This window comes from Amphiura filiformis, chromosome 19, assembly GCF_039555335.1.
Source record: "Amphiura filiformis chromosome 19, Afil_fr2py, whole genome shotgun sequence".
Lineage (NCBI taxonomy): Eukaryota > Metazoa > Echinodermata > Ophiuroidea > Amphilepidida > Amphiuridae > Amphiura > Amphiura filiformis.
This window is the reverse complement of record NC_092646.1, coordinates 49,412,076-49,439,273: the sequence shown is the minus strand read 5'-3', so window position 1 is coordinate 49,439,273 and position 27,198 is coordinate 49,412,076. Positions and strand designations below refer to the sequence as shown.

The 27,198-nt window shown below is 36.2% G+C and overlaps 1 protein-coding gene across 1 annotated transcript; it reads left to right on the top strand.

Moving 5' to 3' along the window:
- The first annotated feature begins 4,807 nt into the window (after nucleotides 1-4,807).
- On the top strand, nucleotides 4,808-9,511 carry LOC140141421 (muscle M-line assembly protein unc-89-like). The gene has a single exon (XM_072163269.1). It carries the CDS (start codon nucleotides 5,017-5,019, stop codon nucleotides 6,235-6,237), a length of 1,221 nt encoding a protein of 406 aa, XP_072019370.1. The 5' UTR covers nucleotides 4,808-5,016; the 3' UTR covers nucleotides 6,238-9,511.
- The last annotated feature ends 17,687 nt before the right edge of the window (nucleotides 9,512-27,198 follow it).

Here is a 27,198-nt window from a genome sequence, read left to right as displayed (position 1 = left end):
AAACTCGACATTTAATGTTATTAAAACGTTTTTATCAACAAAACCAAAACCCAAGAGATAATAATTATGTTTAAAACGTTTTAAAAACGTGTTGTGTTTGCTGGGGCATATATTTGTTCTGCTATCTACTAAAGATGAGAGGTTGGATGATGTGTGCTATCTACTGCTGACAAGGGTGTTGATGACATACTAGGTATGATTATGATATCTACTGCTGATAAGGGTGTGGGCGATATACATGATATAATTTGGTATGCTATCTACTGCTGATAAGGGTGTGGATGACATATCGGTGTACTATCTACTGCTAATATGGGCGTGGATGACATATTTGTTAAGCTATCTGCTGCTGATAAGTGTGGGTGATATAATTTGATATGGTATATACTGCTGATAAGGGTGTGGGTGACATAATTCGGTATGCTATCTACTGCTGATAAGGGTGTGGATGACATTGGTATGCTATCTATAAGGGTGTGGATGACATACTTGGTATGCTATCTACTGCTGATATGGGTGTGGATGACATACTAGAAATGCTAACTACTGCAGATAACGGCGTGTATGCCATATACTATGATATCTACTGCTGATAAGGGTGTGGATGACATTCTAGGTATGTTATCTACTGCTGATAAAGGTTTGGATGACATAATTGGCATGCTATCTACTGCTGATAAGGGTGTGGATGACATACTTGACATGCTATCTACTGCTGATAAGGATGTGGATGACATACGTGGCATGCTATATGTACTGCTGATAAGGGTATGGATGACATAATTGGCACGCTACCTACTGCTGATAACGGTGTGGATGACATACTTGGTATGCTATCTACTACTGATAAGGATGTGGATGACATACGTGGCATGCTATCTACTGCTGATGAGGGTGTGGATGACATACTTTGTATGCTATCTACTGCTGATAAGGGTGTAGATGACATACTTGCCATGCTATCTACTGCTGATAAGGGTATGGATGACATAATTGGCATGCTATCTACTGCTGATAAGGGTGTGGATGACATACTTGACATGCTATCTACTGCTGATAAGGGCGTGGATGACATACGTGGCATGCTATGTACTGCTGATAAGAGTATTGATGACATAATTGGTATGCTATCTACTGTTGATAAGGGTGTGGATGACATACTTGGTATGCTATCTACTACTGATAAGGATGTGGATGACATACGTGGCATGCTATGTACTGCTGATAAGAGTATTGATGACATATTTGGCATGCTATCTACTGCTGATAAGGGTATGGATGACATAATTGGCACGCTACATACTGCTGATAAGGGTGTGGATGACATACTTGGCATGCTATCTACTGCTGATAAGGGTATGGATGACATAATTGGCACGCTATCTACTGCTGATAACGGTGTGGATGACATACTTAGGTATGCTATCTACTGCTGATAAGGATGTGGATGACATACGTGGCATGCTACTTACTGCTGATAAAGGTTTGGATGACATAATTGGCATGCTATCTACCGGGGCTATCTACTGCTGATAAGGGTGTGGATGACATACTTGACATGCTATCTACTGCTGATAAGGGTGTGAATGACATACGTGGCATGCTATGTACTGCTGATAAGAGTATTGATGACATAATTGGCATGCTATCTACTGCTGATAAGGGTGTGGATGACATACTTGGTATGCTATATACTACTGATAAGGATGTGGATGACATACGTGGCATGCTATATGTACTGCTGATACGGGTATGGATGACATAATTGGCACGCTACCTACTGCTGATAACGGTGTGGATGACATACTTGGTATGCTATCTACTACTGATAAGGATGTGGATGACATACGTGGCATGCTATCTACTGCTGATGAGGGTGTGGATGACATACTTTGCATGCTATCTACTGCTGATAAGGGTGTAGATGACATACTTGCCATGCTATCTACTGTTGATACGGGTATGGATGACATAATTGGCATGCTATCTACTGCTGATAAGGGTGTGGATGACATACTTGACATGCTATCTACTGCTGATAAGGGCGTGGATGACATACGTGGCATGCTATGTACTGCTAATAAGAGTATTGATGACATAATTGGTATGCTATCTACTGCTGATAAGGGTGTGGATGACATACTTGGTATGCTATCTACTACTGATAAGGATGTGGATGACATACGTGGCATGCTATGTACTGCTGATAAGAGTATTGATGACATAATTGGCATGCTATCTACTGCTGATAAGGGTATGGATGACATAATTGGCACGCTACATACTGCTGATAAGGGTGTGGATGACATACTTGGCATGCTATCTACTGCTGATAAGGGTATGGATGACATAATTGGCACGCTATCTACTGCTGATAACGGTGTGGATGACATACTTAGGTATGCTATCTACTACTGATAAGGATGTGGATGACATACGTGGCATGCTACTTACTGCTGATAAAGGTGTGGATGACATACTTTGCATGCTATCTACTGCTGATAAGGGTGTGAATGACATACTTGCCATGCTATCTACTGCTGATAAGGGTATGGATGACATAATTGGTGTACTATCTACTGATGATAAGGGTGTGGATGACATACTTGGTATGCTATCTACTGCTGATAAGGGTGTGGATGACATACTAGGTATGCTATCTACTGATGATAAGGGTGTGGATGACATACTAGGTATGCTATCTACTGATGATAAGGGTGTGGATGACATACTAGGTTTGCTATCTACTGATGATAAGGGTGTGGATGACATACTTGGTATGCTATCTACTGCTGATAAGGGTGTGGATGACATACTAGGTATGCTATCTACTGATGATAAGGGTGTGGATGACATACTAGGTTTGCTATCTACTGATGATAAGGGTGTGGATGACATACTTGGTATGCTATCTACTGCTGATAAAGGTTTTGATGACATACTAGGTATGTTATCTACTTCTGATAAGGGTGCGGATGACATATTGGTGTGCTATCTACTGCTGTGTGGATGACATACTTGGTATGCTATCTAAGGATGATGAAGGTGTGTATAATCTACTTGGTTTGTTATCTCCTACCGATGATGATGTCCGATATTTCATAGCTCACATTGGTGACAAAAATTTAAAAACATTTTGACCAGAAAATGTTGAAAAGAAAATTCTGACCAACAAAATATTTACCCCCAAAAATGACCAAATATTTTTGGATTAAAAAAATTAACCAAAAATGTACACTTTTATGACCGAAAAATTTTGTTTTATGTACAAGACATATGTGAAGGAGGGCAATTATTAGAATATAATAATACCTAGCATTGGGTTAGTGGCTCTTAGAAATGTTAACGAATAAAATGAAAGGTTTTATGATTTTCGACCACATGCTAGACAGTTCATCCTTCCAGGCATATAACCGCAATGAAAAATAAATCAAATAATAATTTTAGGAGATTCTTGGATATAGGTTATTTTATTTTAGAAAATGTATAGATTCAAGACGAGATACTATCTAGTAATATGACTAATAGATTATGTACGTTTTTGCATATTTTTAGAGAGTATATTTAATTGAGAGATTGGACAACAGTTTCTGGAAGCTTAGGGCAGATCCTACTTACTCCCCATTCCAGAAACACGCAGCACTAATTTTTTTTTTGTGTTTAAAAAATATCAAGTTCTGCCCAATCCTATCATTAAAATAGTACTAACTGTATAAAAAGTGTTTACTAATTTCTTGAAAAAAGAGCCAAAAACGTGCATCTTCGGCATGTTTTCTTATCAGGTCACAAAAATCAAAGTCTTGGAACAAGTCTATAGCATTGAAATTCTTGCTTGAGTATATAAATGCTATAATTTTCACTTTAATTACATGATTGGTTATAAGAATTTTCCAAAATTAGAATGCATAACTTGGAATTAGACTATAAACAAGTCTTTTAGACTTTAATGTTACAGCATATGTAAAACACCATTTTTTAGTGACCCTTAATTCATATAAGGCCAAATAAAAAAATAAACATGTTTCACGTCCCCTACCGCTTCCTTTTTTGAGGTTTCTTCAATTTTATTTTTATTTTGTGAAATTCAGTTATAACTTTTCAAAAAATAAGTAGAGATGCTTTCTATAGCCTTGCTAATATACAAGAAACGCCTTTATAAGGTCTTGTGATAGTTATAGGGGGCCTACCATATCTCTCAGAATATAACAAATAAAAAGAGGCCTCCTCCTTTTTCCAGGCATTATTCATGATTATTGTATACGCTAAAACAGCTCTAATTATGGGTAGTCACACCGATTTTGTGATAAAAAATAAAAAATAAAAAGCCCCCTCTTCCTCCTTTTTTTACAAAAACCCAGACGTGAAACATGTTTTTTATTTTACTTGGCCTAATTGGTCCAAATAGTAACTTTTATTGACACTGAATAATTAAGATTGGGCTGTATTTCATTTGGCAGAAGTTGTTAATATCGTTTCATCTAATAGTGCTGTATTTATCTGGAATGATAACGTAACTTTAAGACACGAACATTGTAGTGGCAAAATTGTTTACCTGAATTAGTTAATAATGCAAATTTTATCAGCATTTTTAAGCCTTTGGAAAGTAATCAAATCAAATTTGAATACCGTTCACGTTCGATATCCTCTGATGCTGATAGTTTAACATCACCAACTAACCGGTGTTATACACTGAAATTGAGGACGCTGTGCAGCTCCCCGCAACAAGCACTCCACTGCCGCTGTCTAATTATGAATAATTTATCAAGCAGGGCAATGCCCCCACCGACAAACAAACGCACATGACACGAATTCCAATATAATAAAAAGCGTTCGATAGTCGAGTGCTACCAACAGTGCTGTAATAGGTCGACACCAAACAACATCAGCAGACAAATAACATGACAAAGCTGGGAGGAGGTTGGTATACAACAGAAAAAGCTATCGACTTTTTTACTGGACGCCATAATGAATCAATAGCATTTCATGACTGGAGTTGCCGTTAAACTGTAAAAAAAAATGACTTTCTCACTATTTTTCCTCGCTTTGGCGTGTCATTACTGCTTCAATGTCATGGTCATTACTGCCTCGAGCGTAGAGACGGGACCGCGTGTGGCACAGTTTGCAAGCTTGGAAGTCTTTGAGGGTCAATCCGTTGAGTTACCGTGTACAATATCAGCTACTATTGCTACCAAAGTCTGTTGGCATATTGCATCGGATCATGCTGTACAAACTGGTTCCAGATATATTCAATTCTGTGAGGATCCTGAAAGAACTTCCGAACACGATGGTGGACGACATGAAATTATTGCAGATGAAAAACTCGGGATTTATAATTTAAAAATTGATCCGGTTATAAAGTCTGATTCGGGATTATACATGTGTTCGATTATTAATGAACTTGGTATTGCAGTATTGTTTGGATCAGGAAGAGTTTCTGTAGTGGATTCATTCCCACCATCAGGGGACCCAGAATGTAAATTCTCAGCACGAGATGTGTTACAAGAAGGGGACATGCTTTCTGCGTCTTGTTTTGCTGTCGAAGATGGTGAATCGCCAGGAATACCTCTCGCGTCTTTACAATGGTTGGACCGTAACAATGAACCAATTGGTCAAACTATGTTTGCGCAAGCCAATCAGATCAACTGGGAAGTAAGCGCGAACGACGCAGGAGCAGTTTACAAGTGTATAGTGCGTCACATCGCTATGAATAATACGCGGAATTGCACCGTAGGACCTTTAAATGTATTTTACCGACCGATACTGGAAATAATGGCAAAGCCATCCAAGCCTGAAATGGGTGGAAATGTAACAATAGTTTGCACTGCTAAAGGCAATCCTGGAGTAAGTGCAATAAAATGGTTCATTAAAGATATTCCAATAATTGACTATGAAAATACGCTTGATTATTCTGTTATTACAAAAATGGATACATCGAGATTGACTTTATTTGACTTAAATGAAGAACAATTTAACACTACCATAACTTGTTTGGCAGAAAATGAACAAGGACAAAGAAATACATCGATTGTATTAACCAAACCACCGGATCCACCGATATATAGAAATTATAATAATTTAAGAACAGTTTTAATTTTAGATTTAGTAGCTTTAGCATTGATAGTTTTCTTATCTGTTTGTGTGTTGGGTTGTTGGAGTAGTTGGACAAATTTATCACGAAGAATTCGCGCCAAATGTGGTTGTTTTCCGTCTGCATCGCCTCACCATGTCCCATTATGATAAGTTTAACACGATCCATAAACAGATACCCGAGATTTTTTCTCTTGACCGTTTTACCAAATCGTGATCGTGTATACTTTTCTAAAATCTAGACGAAATCTATATCACGAAAAGTGCGCGGAAAATGTGACTGTGTATCGTCTGTGAGACTCACCGTGTACTGTTATGATAAGATTATGGAGATTGATCCGACCAGATTCACATCTAGCATCTCTGGGAATGGCATCGCCGTATTTAAGGGGATATATTCTCAGTAATCCAGGACCCTGTTCACCTACTCTATACACTGCTATAAAATCTGGATTAATTTGTTACGAAAAGCGTGCAAAGAGGAGCAAAATATTACACAATTTTGTGTCGTCTGCTCAACGCCGATTAGATACATATCTCTGGAAATGGCATCACTCAGCATCAGTACATTTAGGGATAATAGTCTCCTTAATCCGAGACCCCATTCCCCTACTTTATATACTGCTATAAAATCTGGACTGATTTGTTACGAAAAGCTTGGAAATTAGGAGCAGAATATTACCGAACTGTTGTGTCGTCTGCTCAACGCCGACTAGATTCATATCTCTGGGAATGGCATCAGTGTATTATTTAAGGGGATATAGACTCCATAATCCAGGACCCATTCACATGACTTACTCTATACTCTGCAATAAAATCTGGACTAATTTGTTACAAAAAGTATGGAAAGAATAAGCAAAATATTACCGAATTGTTATGTCGTCTGCTTAACGCCGACTAGATACATATCTCTGGAATTGGCATCAGTATAATCCGGGACCCCATTCACCTACTTTATTCTGCTATAAAATCTGGACTAATTTGTTACGAATAGCGTGCAAAGAGGAGCAAAATATTACCGAATTGTTGTGTCGTCTACTTAACGCTGACTAGATACATATGTGAGAATGGCATCAGTATATTTATATTTAAGGGGATATATTCTCCGTTATCCGGGACCCCATTCACCTACTTTATACTCTGCTATAAAATCTGGACTAATTTGTTACGAAAAGTATGGAAAGAAGAAGCAAAATATTACCGAGTTGTTATGTCGTCTGCTCAACGCCGACTAGATACATATCTCTGTGAATGGCATCAGTATAATCCGGGACCCCATTCACCTACTTTATTCTGCTATAAAATCTGGACTAATTTGTTACGAATAGCGTGCAAAGAGGAGCAAAATATTACCGAATTGTTGTGTCGTCTACTTAACGCCGACTAGATACATATCTGTGAGAATGGCATCGGTGTATTTAAGGAGATATAGTCTCCGTAATCCGGGACCACATTCATCTTCTGTATACTCTGCTACAAAGATCTGGAATATAAATTTGTTGGGAAAAGCATGAGTCACAAAGTGGGACTGTGCCAAATACCTCATTCACCTATTCACATTGCTACAAAATCTGGACTTATTTGTTACGAAAAGTACGCGTAAAAATCTATTGACTGATTAACTATCTTCTGCAACGCCGTTACTACAATGATGTAAAGCGAAATCGACAGATTCAAACCATACAGGGATATTGAAGGCGCAGCCAGCAGCCATCACTTTGCACGCCCAAAATGTGGAATATTTTACCACTTTAAAGACCGCAGAAAGTGCGCAAAAATTTACCTGGCGGTCGTCTGCTGAACTTCACTGGCACGATATAATAGGTGGTAAAGAACAGATACCAGGGTTGCTGTGATTAACTTGATTAATTTCGACACGAACTGCAAATTATTCGGAATTTACAAGCTTTTACAGATGCTGAGGAGAAAGTTCACCTAGAGGACACATTAAGATTCTGCATCTTACTCTTTACTTTATTCTCAATCGCTGCATACCACGATCTGAACTCATTTATACGCGGGAAGTGAGCGAACAAAATAAAGGAATATATAAGCGCGTGACTTTTGGGCGTTTAACCCCGTCATACCGATAATGTGAAAGAAATTAAATCCATTCAAGGGACGGGTTTTTAACCCCGACACGAATCTTACTTTAAAGGGACAATTGCAATCCAAAATCTCTGACTTTCCAAAGACTGTATACCAAAATCTCAGTGCACTATTAATTATGAAAAATGAACATGGAGAAAGTAAAAAAAGTGACTGGGTGTGGATTGTTGTGTACCAGTCTTCATGATTGTTGTTCCAAATACACATCTGTAAAGATTAAAGGAGCATTTTGTGATTCCGGCATCCTCGTTTTATGGTGGTATATTATTTATAGATATTCACGACAAAAACGGATCCCCATTTCAGTTGATTTCGATTTTGCGTTTGCGAGTTACGCATGATTATGTATGTTGCATTGCTCCAATTATGCCACTGTGCTGTAATTTCGTCCTGTTAAGGAATCGGATAGTAACGTTTGCACAGTATTTTTTTGCTAGACCTGAGAGCACATCAGACACATTAACATGCATTTTGAATACTCAATGTTCTCCTGATAACATATAATTTTGATGTTTTGAAATTGACGATTAAATGCAAATTATTTAAAAAAATCAAATATATATTTTTGATATTGAACATAATCTAATGATACTTAAAGCAACTCGATGCTAGAAAAAGCCGTCCATCATATGACAATTTTGACATTTCGTATTAAAGATATATGCTACATTTTTCCCTATAAAAGACCTAAAAGTTGAAGGTGTTTTTGGAAAAAAATGTATACATCTTCAATACGAAAGGTCAACAATTTCAAATGATTGACGTCTTTTCCTCCCAGCTAAATTCATTTATATCATTAGATTTATAAAGTTTACTTCGAGGACTGTTAAATGTCAAAAATATCACTCTTTAATAATTTGTCATAAAATCTGTATTATATCTCGAATTAAAAAAATATAAATTATTTGATATCAAAAGGACATTCCTCGTATTCAAAATGCAATTTGATGTGTCTGATGTGATCTCATATGTCCCATGGAAATACTGATATAAAATTGGATCGATTGAGCCCATATTAATTGGTTGAGCTATGAGTTTTAAAAATATTGGAACAGACGTTGTGGAGTCAAATATTTTGAAATTCATAGCGAGACCAATAAATATTGGGCGTAAAGCATCCAATTTTATTATCATTATTATGTTTTGAATCCAATATTTTTACACAACTTGGATTCATCAAAACATAATAATGTGCAAACGTTGCTATCCGATTCTTACAATTTGAGGATAATTTTACTAGTGACTGAATCTGCAACGAATTTTTGCACACAACCATAGCAAAAGGTTTCCACTTGTATAAAAATCTCAACTTTTTTTTTAGGAAAGTTGGGATGACCCGGATGAGGCTGTGGATCACGAAATGCCCCTTTATGTAGTGTTGTGTGATATTTATTGAAGACATTTTAAACGAGTATTTGACAACATGAATTTCATATGGAATTCCAGCCATAAACAGTTTGCTTTAGCTTCCACTATAATCATTCTTAGTCCCAATTTTGAATACAAACTTTTTCTACTACCTCTATAGTAATCTTATTTTGTACAAAAGTCGCAAAGTGCATGCTTTATGGCATCAGAAAATAATTTGAATTGTGTCCAAATTTGGTTAATGCATGAGCTTTCGATCATAGTAGACTCTTTATCAAAGTCAAAGTGAGGAATTAAAAAGTACTGTACTTCAGAGCTTTTAAAATATAAGGAAGATTGACATGATTGGCAAAACGCATGTAAAATGCTATAATTGTATAGAGCTCTAGATTTATAGAAACACTTTGAGTCGTTTACGCCGGGCGTTACGTTTCAGATTGTTATATTTTATCGTTGGATGCATAATTTCTACGTGTATGATATCAAAAACGTTATAAGAATACCGTAAAGGTTAGCCCAATGGCGCTATGGGCTCCCTTGACATAGCCTAAGTGGAATTTTAGGCACAGCCTATAAAAGTGCCCTCCCGTAAAATTTCCACCAGCAAATAATGGCACGAACCATAATTCTAGTTGGGATTTCAGAGGCGGGAGCTCTCTATAAATATGTATTACATGAAATTTACCCCAAGGCAAAGAAACCCGAGTGCGCCATTGGGCGAATCTTCATGGTATTCGAAGATATGTTTCTACATGTTCTAGACTCTTTAGCCATCATTTACACCGCAAAAACAGCACAGCAATATTTAAACACTTGAACATTTAATAAACTCTTTGTGCAGTGAAGATATAAGGGTGTTAATTTATAAACACTAAAACACGTAAAAATATGAAGATGTTTATGTTACAAGATTGAGTTTAATTAAAAGTGTGCTTTTTGACACTATCTTGTGTTAAAAACATAAACATTTTCATATTTTTTACGTGTTTTAGTGTTTATAAATTAACACCCCTATACCTTCACTGTCAAACCTTAGCCATTTAAGTGTTCAAGTGTTTAAGTGTTGCTCTGCTGGTTTTGCAGTGTACCGTGAACGTTTTGAGAACGTTAAGGGATCTAAAATGAGCGTTTATTGCGTTTCGACAGTATTTTTTGTGGGACATGAGAGCACCTCAGACCTATCGAATTGCATTCTGAATACGAAGCATGTCTTTCTGATATCAAATAATTTTCATTTTTGAAAATCACAATATAATACAAATTTTATGACAAATTGTAAAAATTTGATATTTTTCAAATTTTTGATATATAACAGTCCTCGAAGTAAATTATATAAATCTAATGATATATTCTTAAAGTGTATGTAGCAGGGAGGAAAAGCCGACGGTCAATTGAAAATTTTGATCTTTCATATTGAAGATATGGATTTTTTTCCCAAAAAGACCTAATTTTTTTTTGGTGTTTTGGGAAAAAACTCCATATCTTCAATACGACAGGTCAAAATTTTCAATTGATCGTCGGCTTTTCATCCTACCTACATACACTTTAAGTATAAATCATCAGATTTATAAAGTTTACTTCAAGTACTGTTAAATATCAAAAATATCAATTTTAATGATTTGCCATAAAATGTGTATTAAATTGCGAATTTCAAAAATCAAAATTATTTGATATCAGAATGAAATTCTTCGTATTCAGAATGCAATTCGATATGCCTGATGTGCTCTAATGTCCCAAAATAAATACTGTCCAAACGTTCATACCCCAGCCCTTAACCGCCTCTTGAATTCAATACCATTTTCTGAAAACTTTTTGAGAAACTCTATCTCTTGAATTAGTAAGCATTAATGTGTGTGCTGAGGATATTGAAATAATGTTTCTTACATTTTCAATTCAATTTGCTGATTATACGTTTTTTGAATTTCAGAATATCAGAAATTATTGTTTCTTGGATTCAAGACAATAATACTCTGCTTATTATTCAAACTTTTGGGATTCATAAAATGCCCTCACTGGAAAGACACTAACACTTCATAAGCACTTGTTTTACAGTGACGGTATAGGGATGTTAATTAATAAACACCAAAAAACGTTTAGAAATATGAAGATGTTTATGTTTTTAAACATTCACTGTACAAACAGATGTTTATGAAGTGTTTATTAAGTGTTGCTCTGTTGTTTGTTTTTGCAGTGCTGAAAACATCAGAAACACTTTAGGTCCTGAGGGCAGGGCCTGAAGATTGTAAATAAAAGATTCTGAGAAAATGGATCATTTTCTTTAAATGTCTGAAAATTGGAACCGGTTTTGAGTTCCGAGAGCATCGGAAACAATATTTCTAAACTGCTTTTGTACCAAAATGTATATTATTATTTAATATTTATTATGAATACATGAACAGAACTGACTATATTTTGTACTATGATATCTAGATTTCATTTCTGTATTATGTTTAAGTGTATGTAAATTAAAAGTTGTTATGAGTTGAGAAACAATGTTTCGACACAGCTTAATTTTATGCAAAAAATGTATATTTCATATTTATTATCAAACGTGAACAGAGGTGGGTAATTTGTCGCTATGAAATCGGAGGCTTAAACCCAAAGTGGATTTGTACAACATTGAAAAAGAAACATAGCAAGAACTCTCTGGTTTTAAGTCTCCGATATCGACCAAGTTTCCAAATTATAAAGTTCTCAAACTAATAAAGTAAGAAGTACACGACGCCAACTAAATAGGAGCTATCTAGGCCCAGCTTATTCATGGCAATGCGTCATTCATTTATTCACCATGTTCAACTATTGAATTTCTTCCAAAGCTTAACCATGTTAACTGTATCTTGAATATTATGTTCGTAGAGTGTTTTTTCTTTAAAGGGTGTTGACCCTTTTTCTTAAGTACACATCGTTGTACCATGTTGTATGTAATAAAATGAGATTGAAAGGGACATAGACTCCGTTGCTTCAGTGTGTACTTTGGTTGTTTCTTTCATTTACAAACTGCACAGGGGTTTCCTTACTAACGATGATGCACGCAAAAGGCAAAAGAATTTCATTGATACCAAATTTAGCAATACAACTAACGGCTCTGATGATTTTATAGCGGGAGACCAGACAATTGGATAAAATTACATGTTAAAATGTAGGCCTACATGTAATTTAGTTTTAATTGATTTCAAAATTAGAATAAAAAATATGTCTTAGCCGTGTTTGCATTCCTCGTTATTGCAGTATTATATGCGTTAATGTTTGAGGAAGATAGCGTACAAAAATTTGCAATTGTGGCGAACATATATCACTTAGTACATGACGCTATGGGGTGAGTTGGCACTTTCCTACATTTAGTGGAACCAATGTTTTTGGCATCCTTACACCTCAAAGAATAAAACCAAATTTGGTTCCATTATATCTATGCTTCCCACGAGAGGTCGAAGGTCATAATAGCACCAACATTTAATGTTTGTTCTATCATGTTGTAATATACCTCAAATTATTCCTCTCATTAATAAAAAATGTCAATTACAATATTGCATTAGGGTGCTTAGTTCAGGATTTATAGAGTTAATAAGCTCAAATGTCAAATATCTCATGCACAATAGTCAACTTTTCAAAATGTACAATAATATTTGTCTTAAATTACTCCCCTCGGCAAACCAAATAGGGAAATAAGATATTCGAGAAATGTATAACCTCCCAATCGGAAGAAATCGTAGGTCAAATGTTCTCATGCTTGTACATATTTTTTTTACTGCATGAACTCTGAAGGGGACATGACAATGCAAAAAAGACACTAAAATTTTGAATTAGGTATGTTTGAGATTTCTTATGTTAAGTGGTGTAATTTCTGTGAAATCGGACCATTTTGTAATTTTGACCTCGTGTGTATGAAATTTTTGATCTATTCGACCTTCGTAGAAAAATATGACAATTCTTTTTTTTTAAATTCCCTGATGAGGGGAACAATTTGAGATACAAGAACATGTATCGTTTTGTACCGTACGCTACCATCTTCAACAGAATGGGACTATTGTTAAGTTTTGGCCCCACTGTGACCTTCGATCCCTCGTGGGAACCACAGGGGGCATAGAAAAATTGGAACCAATCATTTATCATTTCAAGATAAAGGATGCCAAAACTCAAATTTGATTCATTTTAGATCAAGTTCGACCCTCTGAATAGAATCTCAGATATACAAAAATGAAAATGATCTGGAATCGGATAAGCTCATTATTTGATCCGGATCCAGATCAGTTTGATTCGTGCTCTTTTGAAGGTATAGTATTGAGTAGCAGACAGAAGTGTGTTAAGAAATGAGAGGATTTCACATTAGAATTTTATATATAGAATATCGAAGAACGTGTTAATCTAATAATCCCAGGCGACACGGTGCATATAAACTCCTCAACAAAAGTTTGGAAAGTTTTTTCAAGCATCTGTATCTCCAATTATTTGTGACATATTCATATCGTGTTGCATATCACTGGATAGCTACAATACTCCCCTTTACAATGACACCCCATTTGAAACAATAACATTTTCACGGCTGAGTACACGCCTTGTGAATGTAGTGGGGTCTCAAACAGAATTTGCCAAATTGACCGTTATTCTGTGCTCAAACAACGCTAGCCACTAACCTCAATAGTGGGTGGAAAAACCACAGGCAGCCACAATTTAGTCAGGCATCTTCTCCTCACGCTGCTTACCGACCTGGTTACATGTTACTGTGGGATGGAATTCTATTCTTCAACAAGTATTCGTCGCAGGTCATTCAATGTGGTTGCATATGGGCACGCACAGCACGATCAATCTGGTCCTTAGTGTTCAATCGGGTTGAGGTCTGGCCCCCGGGTCTGGCCTGATGGCAGGCCATTTTGACTCTACTCCCATATTCTGTAGGTAGTCGTTGACTACCGTGGCTATGTGGGGCGAGCGGTGTCATCTTCGAGGATTGCATTAGATCCCAGATTGTGAAGTTATGGGATTGCAGCTTGCTGCACAGAATAATGGTCAATTTGGCAAATTGTTTTTGAGACCCCACTACATTCACAAGGCGTGTACTCAGCCGTGAAAAATGTTATTGTTTCAAATGGGGTGTCATTGTAAAGGGGGGTATTGTAGCTATCCAGTGATATGCAGCACGATATGAATATGTCACAAATAATTTGAGATACAGATGCTTGAAAAAACTTTCCAAACTTTTGTTGAGGAATTTAGGCTAATAAGATTTTAGTTCACTGTACTCAGAAAACTCCGTGAGGAAAAAAAGATAATGCTATCCTGGGATCTCAAATTCCTAATAAATAGTGTGAGGGATGTGTCTGCCTTTCGGTGTGCATTTTCATAACTTTTGGCATGATGATGGTCCCTCATGTTCAGGGCTTAATATCAGACCATCGTCACCCCACAATGATCTTTTTTTTTTTTTTTTGTGTTTAAGTTCCAATGTGCGTCAATACTCTTTTGAGGTTTTGCACCGGAAGAAGAAGAAGAAGTGAGCTCAAGCCAGCACGTGAAGTCAAATTCACTATACAAACCTATGGGACTGCTGTTATGGGCATCCTGCACGGAGTTAATTAAGATATTGCGGGGTTGACACTTTGGTAACGTACGTGGTAACTTGAGAGGATTCAGGCTCTAGAGGGTATTTATCTCAACTATATTATACTTATTATAAACCGTGATTGGTGATAGAGATAAAAAATTTCGTGATTTTCTGAACGGTTGGGTTAATGCACTGTTAGTTAAGGTTAAATGCGCTTGCTTTTCATACAAAAATCTGATTTTCGCAAACTTATGCCCTCACACGTAATACGCAGTACACGTTTTAATTATAATAGCTGTGATTACTACCAGCATATATTGCGTCGTACCACGCAGACGTTGGGGGTAGACAGATTCTAAACAGTAAAATAGTCAACATCTCAAATCAAAGGAGAGTATCTGTTATGTTATTTACTTGTAGATAAGGCACTTTTAAGTTGAGGGTAAGATTTGATTAAAAAATGTAAAAAATATCAGGCTCTTAAAACTTTGTATGCATAAACTCTGTGTGAGCACTGTAAAACTGATGTATTTGGCAGCATATTTAAGATATGTCTTGGCATCTACCCGTCTTCAACAATAGAAATTGAAGAAAATAGAAACAATGAAGACACGTGTAAGACACAAAGACTTGTCCTCCAGCCAGTCATATCTCACAACTGGTTTCAAAGACCCATCTTGCATGAAAACATGATTTGCGTATATGTAAGGAGTGTCTTGCAGAGACGCGACAAATGTTAAAGTGCCTGTAAATTGAAAATTGTTTTGAGTTTAGAAACAATGTTTCGAAACTGCTTAATTTTATACCAACATGTATAATGTTATTTAATATCAAAGGTGAACAGAACTGGACATTTTTTTACTATGATGTCGAAGGTTTAAACCCACGCAGTTGGATTTGTTCAACATTGAAAATTGGAAAAGAAACATAGCAAGAACTCTCTGGTTTTAAGTCTTCGATATCGACCAAGTTCCCAAATTATAAAGTTCTCAAAGTAATAAAGTATGAAGTACTGACATGACTGAACGACACAACGACACCAACTTACGATTCCAGGAGCTATCTAGGCCCAGCTTATTCATGGCGTAGCGTCATTCATTTATTCACCATGTTCAACTATTGAATTTCTTCCAAAGCTTAACTGTATCTTGAATATTATGTTCGTAGAGTGTTTTTTCTTATAAGGGTGTTGACCCTTTTCTTAAGTACACATCGTTGTACCATGTTGTATGTAATAAAATGAGTTTGAAAGGGACATAGACTCCGTTGCTTCAGTGTGTACTTTCTTTCACTTATTTCTTTCACTTTCATACTGCATAGGGGTTTCCGTATATAATTCCGATGGTGCATTCAAAAAGCGACAGAATTTCATTGATACCAAATTTAGTAATGTAATGTAATCAAAACTAACGGCTCTGATGATTTCATATTTTAAAACGTATTTGGAGATCAGACAATGAGACTAAAATACATGTAAATATACATGTATAATTTTGTTTAAAATTGGGACAAAATCAATGTTACATCCGTGTATGCATTCCTCTTTAATAATTTGAGGTAGGTAGTGTACAAAAGTTTGCAATTTACTGGCGAACGTATCACTGTATGTAATCATGGTAATGTTCAGAGATGTTACAGAGTTTTGAAACATTCAAAGTGAGTTTGATATAAACTAAACTGAGCTCAAAAAGAAACTTATACTTTTTCACAAGGTCATATCTTGAAATCCTGTCCATCAAATTGAACCAAAATTACACACAGATTTACTTCAATACTCTACTCTTAACACATGTCAGTAACCAAGCAGTTATCCAACTGACACAACAGCGAAATGCACTGACATGGGACAGCTTCCTGGACCACATTCACAGCCCAGCCCTGTTTCATGAAAAAAGCAGAAAGCAGCACCGTTTTATCATCTGTGCAAGGATATTGTGTGCATTCTCACAGATTTTTTGTCCTGGGTGCCAAATGTTGGGCTGTGAAAGTGAAGGAAGTCCAGGAAGCTGTCCCATGACAGTGCATTTTGCTGTTGTGTCAGTTGGACAACTGCTTGGTTACTGACATGTGTTTTGAGTAGAGTATTAAGGTAATCCTGTGTGTAATTTTGGTTCATTTTGATTGACAGTATTTTAAGATATGACCTTGTGATTCACAAGTTTCTTTTTGAGCTCAGTTTATGATGCAAACTAACAAGAGTTTTCCACGAGTCTTCGTCGATACACTCTTTAAGTAAACCCGGATTAAATTTAATTTAGTTCAGGATCAAATTTAATCCATATCACATTCTAGATTAATTTGATTCAGAATGTTACACTCGCATTTATACCATATGAGATCGAATTTAATCCGGTGAAGATCACATTTGAGTTTGATTTCGATAAATTGACCTGGTATCAGATTACCTCAAATTGGAACCGGATTCAGATCAGTTTGAACCGTAAAATGTAAATGATCTGGAATCGGATAAGCTCATTATTCGGTCCGGATTCAGATCAGTTTGATCCGTGCTCTTTAGAGAGTATAGCAACGAGTAGCAGACAGTAGTGTGTTACGAAATGAGAGGATTTCACATTAGAATTTTATAGTATATCGAAGAACGTGTTAATCTAATAATCCCAGGCGACACGGTGCATAGTAGTTAGTTGGCAGGCTAATAAGATTTTAGTTCACTGTACTCAGAAAACTCCGTGAGGAAAAAAAGATAATGCTATCCTGGGATCTCAAATTCCTTATAAATAGGTGATGGATGTGCCTGGCTTTCGGTGTGCATTTTCATAACTTTTGGCATGATGATGGTCCCTCATGTTGAAGGCTTAATATCAGAACATCGTCACCCCAAAATGATCATTTTTGAGAATGAATGTGTTTAAGTGAGCTCAAGCCAGCACATAAAGTCAAATTCACTATACAAACCTATGGGACTGCTGTTATGGGCATCCTGCACGGAGTTAATTAAGATATTGCGGGGTTGACACTTTGGTAACGTACGTGGTAACTTGAGAGGATTCAGGCTCTAGAGGGTATTTATCTCGACTATATTACTTATTATAAACCGTGATTAGGTGATAGAGATAAAATGTCGTGATTTTCTGAACGGTTGGGTTAATGCACTGTTAAATGCGCTTGATTTTCATATACAAAAATCTAATTTTCGCAAACTTATGCCCTTACACACACTAAAAACTACGGGGTTATATTTTCCGTGGTCATTTTGAATTGACCACGTTTGGGGTTGTTTTGACCCTTCAAGGGGGTTGTACTGTTTTAATTTGACCACATTCACGAGGTCATTTTAGCCACGACGAACGTGGTCAAAAACTTAGTGGTCATTTTGCCGATACCGTCGCGCATTGATATCAGTTTCAATCTTCCGCTTTGAAAATCTCAATTCATAAATGAGTTTAAACATGAGCTGCAATTAATGTTTGTTGATTAATAAATAAAACTAATTTTTTGACCGAAGTTACCCAATTTGTCAACTTTATAATGACTTGCATTTCGGAACTATTTGCACACACGGTGTGCATCGGCTCACATGGTCACATCAGCGCCATATTTGTTCTGATTGTGCAGCTCAGCGGATTGTCGTGTGTGCTTGTCTGCATGATGGAATATGAAAAGTTAGTTGAAAAGTGAGACTGCAAGGATGCATAGACCCTTGTCTATGCACGCAGATTCATTCAATTTCATGCTGTCGTGGCTGGTGTCTTGGCTGCAGTTGTTATAAGCTTATATCATGTAAGCTTATAATACGTGAACTGTCATAGGCGATGACTGACTGTGTGTGAGTGTGATACACAGACGCATTTTGCAGTTTGCTGTTTATGTAATGCTTTCTCTGTGCAGAAACACACTTATGTCCTGGTGGGACCAGCATGACCATAGGCCTACTAAAAAATCCAAACAACCCCTAAATGTGGTTATTGAGTAACCCTATAAAACAACCCTTTCAAATGGGTCATTTCATTTGACCCCGAAATGAGGTCATTAAGTAACCCAATAAGGCAACCCTTTTGAAGGGTCATTTCATTTGACCCCGAAATGTGGTAATATTTTGACCCCAATGGGGTTACTATTTGACCCAAATACGTAGTCATTGCAATGACCCCGACCAATGGGGTCAAAATGACCCCGTTAGTGGTATGGTGTTTAGTTGATAACTATGCTGGGGTCAAAAATGACCCCGTTTGGGTCATTTTTTGACCCCGTAGTTTTAAGTGTGCACGTAAAGACCCAGTAGACGTATTATTATTCTAATAGCTGATGATTACTACCAGTATCTCCGTCTTATGTTGGGAACAGACTTATTAAAAACAGTAAAATTATCAACATCACAAATCTAAAGACAGTATTTATTATGTTACTTGTAGATATTGCACTTTTACGTTGAAGGTAAGATTTGTTTCAAAACTGTAAAAAATATCAGGCTCTTAAAACTTTGTATGCATAACCTCTGTGTGTGCACTGTAAAACTGGTGTTTTGGCAGCATATTTAAGACATGTCTTGGCATCTACCCGTCTTCAACAATATAAATTGAAGAAAATAGAAACACTGAAAACACATGTAAGACACAAAGAAAGACATGGCCTCCAGCCAGTCACAACTGGTTTCAAAGACCCATCTTGCATGAAAACATGACTTGCGTCTGTAATGAGAGTCTTGCATAGAGACGTGACAAAATGTTTTTTAAGTGTCTGTAAAAATTGAAAATTGTTTTGAGTTTAGAAACAATGTTTCGACACTGCTTAATTTTATACCAAAATGTATTATGTTATTTAATATCAAACATGAACAGAACTGGATATTTTTTCAATATGATATCGGAGGTTTAAACCCACGCAGAGTTGGATTTGTTCAACATTGAAAATTGAAAAAGAAACACAGCAAGAACTCTCTACCGATATCGACCATGTTTCCAAATTATAAAGTTCTCAAAGTAATAAAGTATGAAGTACTGAATGACACCAACTAAATATTCCAAGAGCTACCTATGGCCCATCTTATTCATGGCACATCATCATTCATTTATTCACCATGTTCTACTATTGAATTTCTTCCAAAGCTTAAACTGTATCTTGAATAAAAATTATGTTCGTAGAGTGTTTTTTCTTTAAAGGGTGTTGACCCTTTTTCTTAAGTACACATCGTTGTACCATGTTGTATGTAATGAAATGAGATTAAAAGGGACATAGACTCCGTTGCTTCAGTGTGTTGCTTGTTTCTTCCACTTACATACTGCATAGGGGTTTCCGCGTACTTCCGATGGTGCATTCAAAAGGCGAAAGAATTTCACTAATACCAAATTTAGTAATACAACTAACGGCTCTGATGATTTAATTTAGAGACCAGACAATTGGACAAAATACATGTTAAAATGTACATGTAATTTAGTTTAATAATTTATATATTAGGATAAAAATCAATGTCCCATCCGTGTATGCATCCTCTTTATTGCAGTATTCTAAAAAAGTGTTAATTTTTAAGGATGGTTAGCGTACAAAACTTCGCAATTTACAAGCTAACGTATGGTATGGTAATATTCAGTGATGCTACAGAGTTTCGAAACATTCAAAGTGAGAATGATGCAACGTTTGCAAACTAATAAGAGTTTTCCAAGATTTAGTTCAGGATCAAATTTGACCTTTAATATCCCATTCCAGATCAATTTGATTCCGAATTTTACAGTCGCATTTGAACCATTTCAGATCAAATTTAATCCGGTGAAGATCACATTTGAGTATGATTTCGATATATTGATCTGGAATCAGATTATCTCAAATTAGATCCGGATTCAGATCAGTTTGAACCGTGCTCATTTGAAAGTCATAGCAATGAGCAGCAGACAGTAGTGTGTTAAGAAATGAGAGGATTTCACATTAGAATTTTATAGTATATCGAAGAACGTGTTAATCTAATAATCCCATGCGACACGGTGCATAGTAGTTAGTTGGCAGGCTAATAAGATTTTAGTTCACTGTACTCAGAAAACTCCGTGAGGAAAAAAGATAATGCTATCCTGGGATCTCAAATTCCTTATAAATAGGTGAGGGATATGCCTGGCTTTCGGTGTGCATGTTCATAACTTTTGGCGTGATGATGGTCCCTCATGTTGAGGGCTTAATATCAGAACATCGTCACCCCAAAATGATCATTTTTGAGAATGAATGTGTTTAAGTGAGCTCAAGCTGGCACGTGAAGTCAAATTCACTATACAAACCTATGGGACTGCTGTTATGGGCATCCTGCATGGAGTTAATTAAGATATTGCGGGGTTGACACTTTGGTAACGTACGTGGTAACTTGAGAGAGTTTCAGGCTCTAGAGGGTATTTATCTCTACTATATTACTTATTATAAACCTTGATTAGGTGATAGAGATAAAAAATGTCGTGATTTTCTGAACGGTTGGGTTAATGCACTGTTAAATGCGCTTGATTTTCATATACCAAAATCTAATTTTCGCAAACTTATGCCCTCACACATAAATACGCAGTACACGTTTTAATTATAATAGCTATGATTAGTACCAGCAGATATTGCGTCGCACCATGCAGACGTTGGGAGCAGACAGATTCTAAACAGTAAAATAGTCAACATCTCAAATCAAAGGAAAGTATCTGTTATGTTATTTACTTATAGATGTTGCTCTTTTACGTTGACAATGGTTGAGGGTAAGATTTGATTCAAAACTGTAAAAAATATCAGGCTCTTAAAACTGTGTATGCATAAACTCTGTGTGTCACTGTAAAGCTGGTGTGTTGGCAGCATATTTAAGACATGTCACGGCAATGGACCCGTCTTCAACAATTGAAATTGCAGAACATAGAAACAATGAAGACACGTGTAAGACACAAAGACATGTCCTCTAGCAAGTCATATCTCAAAACTGGTTTCAAAGACCCATATTGCATGAAAACATGATTTGCGTATATGTAAGGAGTGTCTTGCATAGAGACGCGACAAATGTTAAAGTGTCTGTAAATTGAAAATTGTTTTGAGTTTAGAAACAATGTTTCGCCACTGCTTAGTTTTATACCAAAATGTATCATGTTATTTAATATCAAACATGAACAGATCTGGATATTTTTTCACTATGATATCTAAGGTTGTTCAACATTGAAAATTAAACAAGGAACATAGCAAGAACTCTCTAGTTTAAGCCCTCGATATTTCTAAATTATAAAGTTCTCAAAGTAATCAAGTATGAAGTACTGAACGACACCAACTTAAGATTCCAGGAGCTATATATGCCCAGCTTATTCATGGCGTAGCGTCATTTATTTATTCACCATGTTCAACTTTTGAATTTCTTCCAAAGCTTAACCACGTTAACTGTATCTTGAATATTATGTTCGTAGAGTGTTTTTTCTTTAAAGGGTGTTGACCCTTTTTCTTAAGTACACATCGTTGTACCATGTTGTGTGTAATAAAATGAGATTGAAAGGGACATAGACTACGTTGCTTCAGTGTGTACTTTGGTTGTTTCTTTCACTTACAAACTGCATAGGGGTTTCCGTACTAACGATGATGAACGCAAAAGGCAAAAGAATTTCATTGATACCAAATTTAGTAATACAACTAACGGCTCTGATGATTTTGAATTTGGAGACTATACAATTGGATAAAAATACCGGTTAAAATGTGGATGTATTTTAGTTTAATTTAGTTTAAAATTGGGATTAAAATAATGTCTTAGCCGTGTTATATAGGTTAATGTTGTTTGAGGAAGGTAGCGTGCAAAAATTTGCAATTACTGGCGAACATATCACTTAGTTCATGACGCTATGGGGTGAGTAACTATAGTTTTCCTACATTATCATGGAACCAATGTTTAAAGGCATCCTATACACCATTATTTCCGTGCCCCCTATGCTTCCCGCGATGTCATAATAGGGCCAACATTTAATGTTTGTTCTATCATGTTGTATACCTCAAATTGTTCCTCTGTCAATTGCCATATTGCACTATAGGGTGCTTAGTTCAGAAGTTATAAAGTAAATAAGGTCAAATATCTATTAATGTCTCATAATAGCCCAATTTTCAAAATGCACCGATTCAATCGCAATTTGTCTTAAATTGCTCCTCTCGGCAAACCAAATGGAGAAATAATTTAATTGAGAAATGTAATCTCATAATCGGATGAACTAATAACAAACTGGTAACAAAAGTTATGTATATTATACGGGCGAGGAATCCAGTTACTATACACTGGAATTTTAGTGACTCAAGACAAGCGGTACGTTATTTATGATAAGAAAAGAGGTACCACTAGAATGTACCTCAAATATTACCTTATCCCATTCCAGATCAAGTTGATACACTCACATTTGATTCATTTTAGGTCAAGTTCGACCCTGTGAAGATTACATTTGAATAGGATTTCGGATATACAAAAATGTAAATAATCTGGAATCGGATAAGTTCATTGGTCCGGATCCAGATCAGTTTGAACCGTGCTCTATAGAGAGTATAGCAACGAGCAGCAGACAGTAGTGTGTTAAGAAATAAGAGGATTTCACATTAGAATTTTAGAGTATATCGAAGAACGTGTTAATCTAATAATCCCAGGCGACACGGCGCATAGTAGTTAGTTGGCAGGCTAATAAGATTTTAGTTCACTGTACTCAGAAAACTCCGTGAGGAAAAAAGGGATAATGCTATCCCTGGGATCTCAAATTCCTTATAAATAGTGTGAGGGATGTGCCTGGCTTTCGGTGTGCATTTTCATAACTTTTGGCATGATGATGGTCCCTCATGTTGAGGGCTTCATACCAGAACATCGTCACCCCAAATGATCTTTTTTGAGAAATAATGTATTTAAGTGAGCTCAAGCTGGCACGTGAAGTCAAATTCACTATACAAACCTATGGGACTGATGTAATAGGCATCCTGTATGGAGTTAATTAAGATATTGCGGGGTTGACACTTTGGTAACGTACGTGGTAACTTGAGAGGATTCAGGCTCTAGAGGGTATTTATCTCGACTATATTACTTATTATAAACCGTGATTAGGTGATAGAGATTAAAAAAAACGTCGTGATTTTCTGAACGGTTGGGTTAATGCACTGTTAAATGCGCTTGATTTTCATATACCAAAATCTAATTTTCGCAAACTTGTGCCCTTACACGTAAAGACGCAGTAGACGTATTATTTCTAATATAGCTATGATTATTACCAGTATCTGCGTCTTATGTTGGGAACAGACTTATTAAAAACAGTAAAATTATCAACATCCCAAATCCAAAGAGCAGTATTTATTATGTTAACTTGTAGATATTGCACTTTTACGTTGAGGGTAAGATTTGATTCAAAACTGTAAAAAACTTTGCGTGTATGTAAGACTGGTGTGTAGGCAGCATATTCAAGACATGTCTTGGAATAGACTCGTCTTCAACAATATAAATTGAAGAAAATAGAAATAATGAAAACAAATGTAAGACACAAAGAAATGTCCTCCAGCCAGTCATATCTCAAAACTGGTTTCAAAGACCCATCTTGTATGTAAGGAGTGTCTTACATAAAGATGTGACAAATGTTTAAGTCTCCTAATTGAAAATTGTTTTGAGTTTAGAAACAATGTTTCGACACTGCTTAATGTTATACCAAAATGTGTAATGTTATTTAATATCAAACGTGAACAGAACTGGATATATTTTCACTATGATATAAACCAACGCAGAGTTGGATTTGTACAACATTGAAAAGAAACACAACAAGAACTCTCTGGTTTTAAGTCTCCGATATCGACCAAGTTTCCAAATTATAAAGTTCTTAAAGTTATAAAGTATGAAGTACTGAACGACACCAACTTAAGATTCCAGGAGCTACCTAGGCCCAGCTTATTCGTGGCAAAGCGTCATTCATTTATTCACCATGTTCAACTATTGAATTTCTTCCAAAGCTTAACTGTATCTTGAATATTATGTTCGTAGAGTGTTTTTTCTTAAAGGGTGTTGACACATCGTTGTACCATGTTGTATGTAATAAAATGAGATTGAAAGGGACATAGACTACGTTGCTTCAGTGTGTACTTTCTTTCACTTATTTCTTTCACTTTCATACTGCTAGTGGTTTCCGTATACTTCCGATGGTGCATTCAAAAGGCGAAAGAATTTCATTGATTGATTGATTGATTGATTGATTTTATTTGGTTCCATAATACAAAATACATAAAAATATTATATTGCACAGTTTAAAATACATTACATAAATATAACACTTGACAAAATAAGAAATTAAAGATATACAATGTGAAGATAAAAATACACTAGGAACCGGGATAACCCATAAAGCCAATGTTTCAGGCTTATTTCCAATGGGGTCCTTGAAAGAAAGATTTTGGCAAAAAAGGCAAGAGTATAAACAAAAGAAGAAACAAGCACGCTATGGACAACAGACCCCACTGGAAATTAGCCATTACTGAAAAGTTTCCTGATTGCACTCTTGAAATGATTAAGATTGGGGATATTTTTGATGTCATTTGGAAGCATGTTCCAACCCCTGAATTGCACTGTAATAAAAAGTAGTGCCAGCTGAACTTTTGATTTTAGGCACATGGAAATTAAAAAGCCGCCTTCTAGTATTATAGTTGTGAATTTCTGAGGTTTTGGTAAAAACTGGCACAGGTAGGGGGCACTTGACCCATAATAAATTTTGTGCACATGACATAATTTTAAAATTTTACTCGACACTCTACATTTAAAAAATCAGACTGTTAAGTTCGGTTTGACCAATATGTGACCGGGGTTCTAGATGTAAAATATAGCGCACCATTTTATTTTGAGTGATTTGAAGTTTGTTTTTAAGCCGTTGACTGAGACCAGAATACCATGAAGAAGATGAATAATCAAAGTGGCATTGAATTAAAGCCGAACACAGAATTTTGCGACAGTTTTGGTTGAGACAGCTGCCATTGCGATACATAAATTTCATCCTGAATTTGCCTTTTGAATAATATTGTTTGCAATTGCTTCCCCAGACACAGATTGGTCAATGTTAATACCCAGATATTTCACAGACTCCTGGCCTTTGATAATCTGGCCAGAGCATTCAACAGAAAAATTGTCAACATTTTTTTATTTTCCTTTTGGATCCGAAGATAATACTTTCAGTCTTGCCGAGATGTAAAGACAATTTGTTGTCTACCAGCCAATTGCTGCAAGACTCAAGAACTTGGCCTAATTTTTGTGATATGACACTAGGATCTGTATGAGAAAGTAGGATTGTACTGTCATCTGCATACAACATCAATTTACGGTGCATAGTAGTAGTTAGTTGGCAGGCTAATAAGATTTTAGTTCACTGTACTCAGAAAACTCCGTGAGGAAAAAAAGGTAATGCTATCCCTGGGATCTCAAATTCCTTATAAATAGTGTAAGGGATGTGTCTGTCTTTCGGTGTGCATTATTTTTCATAACTTTTGGCATGATGATGTTGGTCTCTCATGTTGAGGGCTTCATACCAGAACATCGTAACTCCAAAATAAACATTTACGATAAAATGTTTTAGTGAGCTCAAGTCAACTTGATGAGCCCGTGAAGTCCAATACAAACCTATGGGATATTCCAGAAAATAGATGCACACCCCCTATAGAGGAGTTCGGATATCCGGACTTTCTGTCCAGTCGTGACTGTTGGAAATCCAGACTTTTAAAGTGCACAAAGGCAACAAAATCCGGCAGAAAAATAGTTTAGAATCAGAAATCCTCAATATGAGAGCTCATTTTCAGCATTTCCGTGATTTTTCCTTCATTTGATTGGATTTCCAAGCTTTTTCCAGTAATATTGGCAACTGGAAATCCAGTCGTTTTCAGAAAGCAAACTTGGAAATCCGGACATTTCTTTGATTGAAAATTTACTCCTCTATAGGGGGTGTGCACCTATTTCTGGAATAGCCCATTATGGGACTGCTGTTTTGGCATCTTGGAGTTAGTTAAGATATTGTGGGGTTGACACTTTGGTAATTTGAGAGGGTTTCAGGCTCTAGAGGGATCTAGTAAATTACTTATTATAAACCGCGGTAGAGATGCGATTTCGGGTTTTTTATTGAACGATTTGATTAGGGTTGGCACCTTTTTCATACAAAAATAAA

What these genes read in the sequence shown, in the direction of transcription:
- LOC140141421 (XM_072163269.1), top strand. Translation starts at nt 5,017, where the DNA reads ATGACTTTCTCACTATTTTTCCTCGCTTTGGCGTGTCATTACTGCTTC.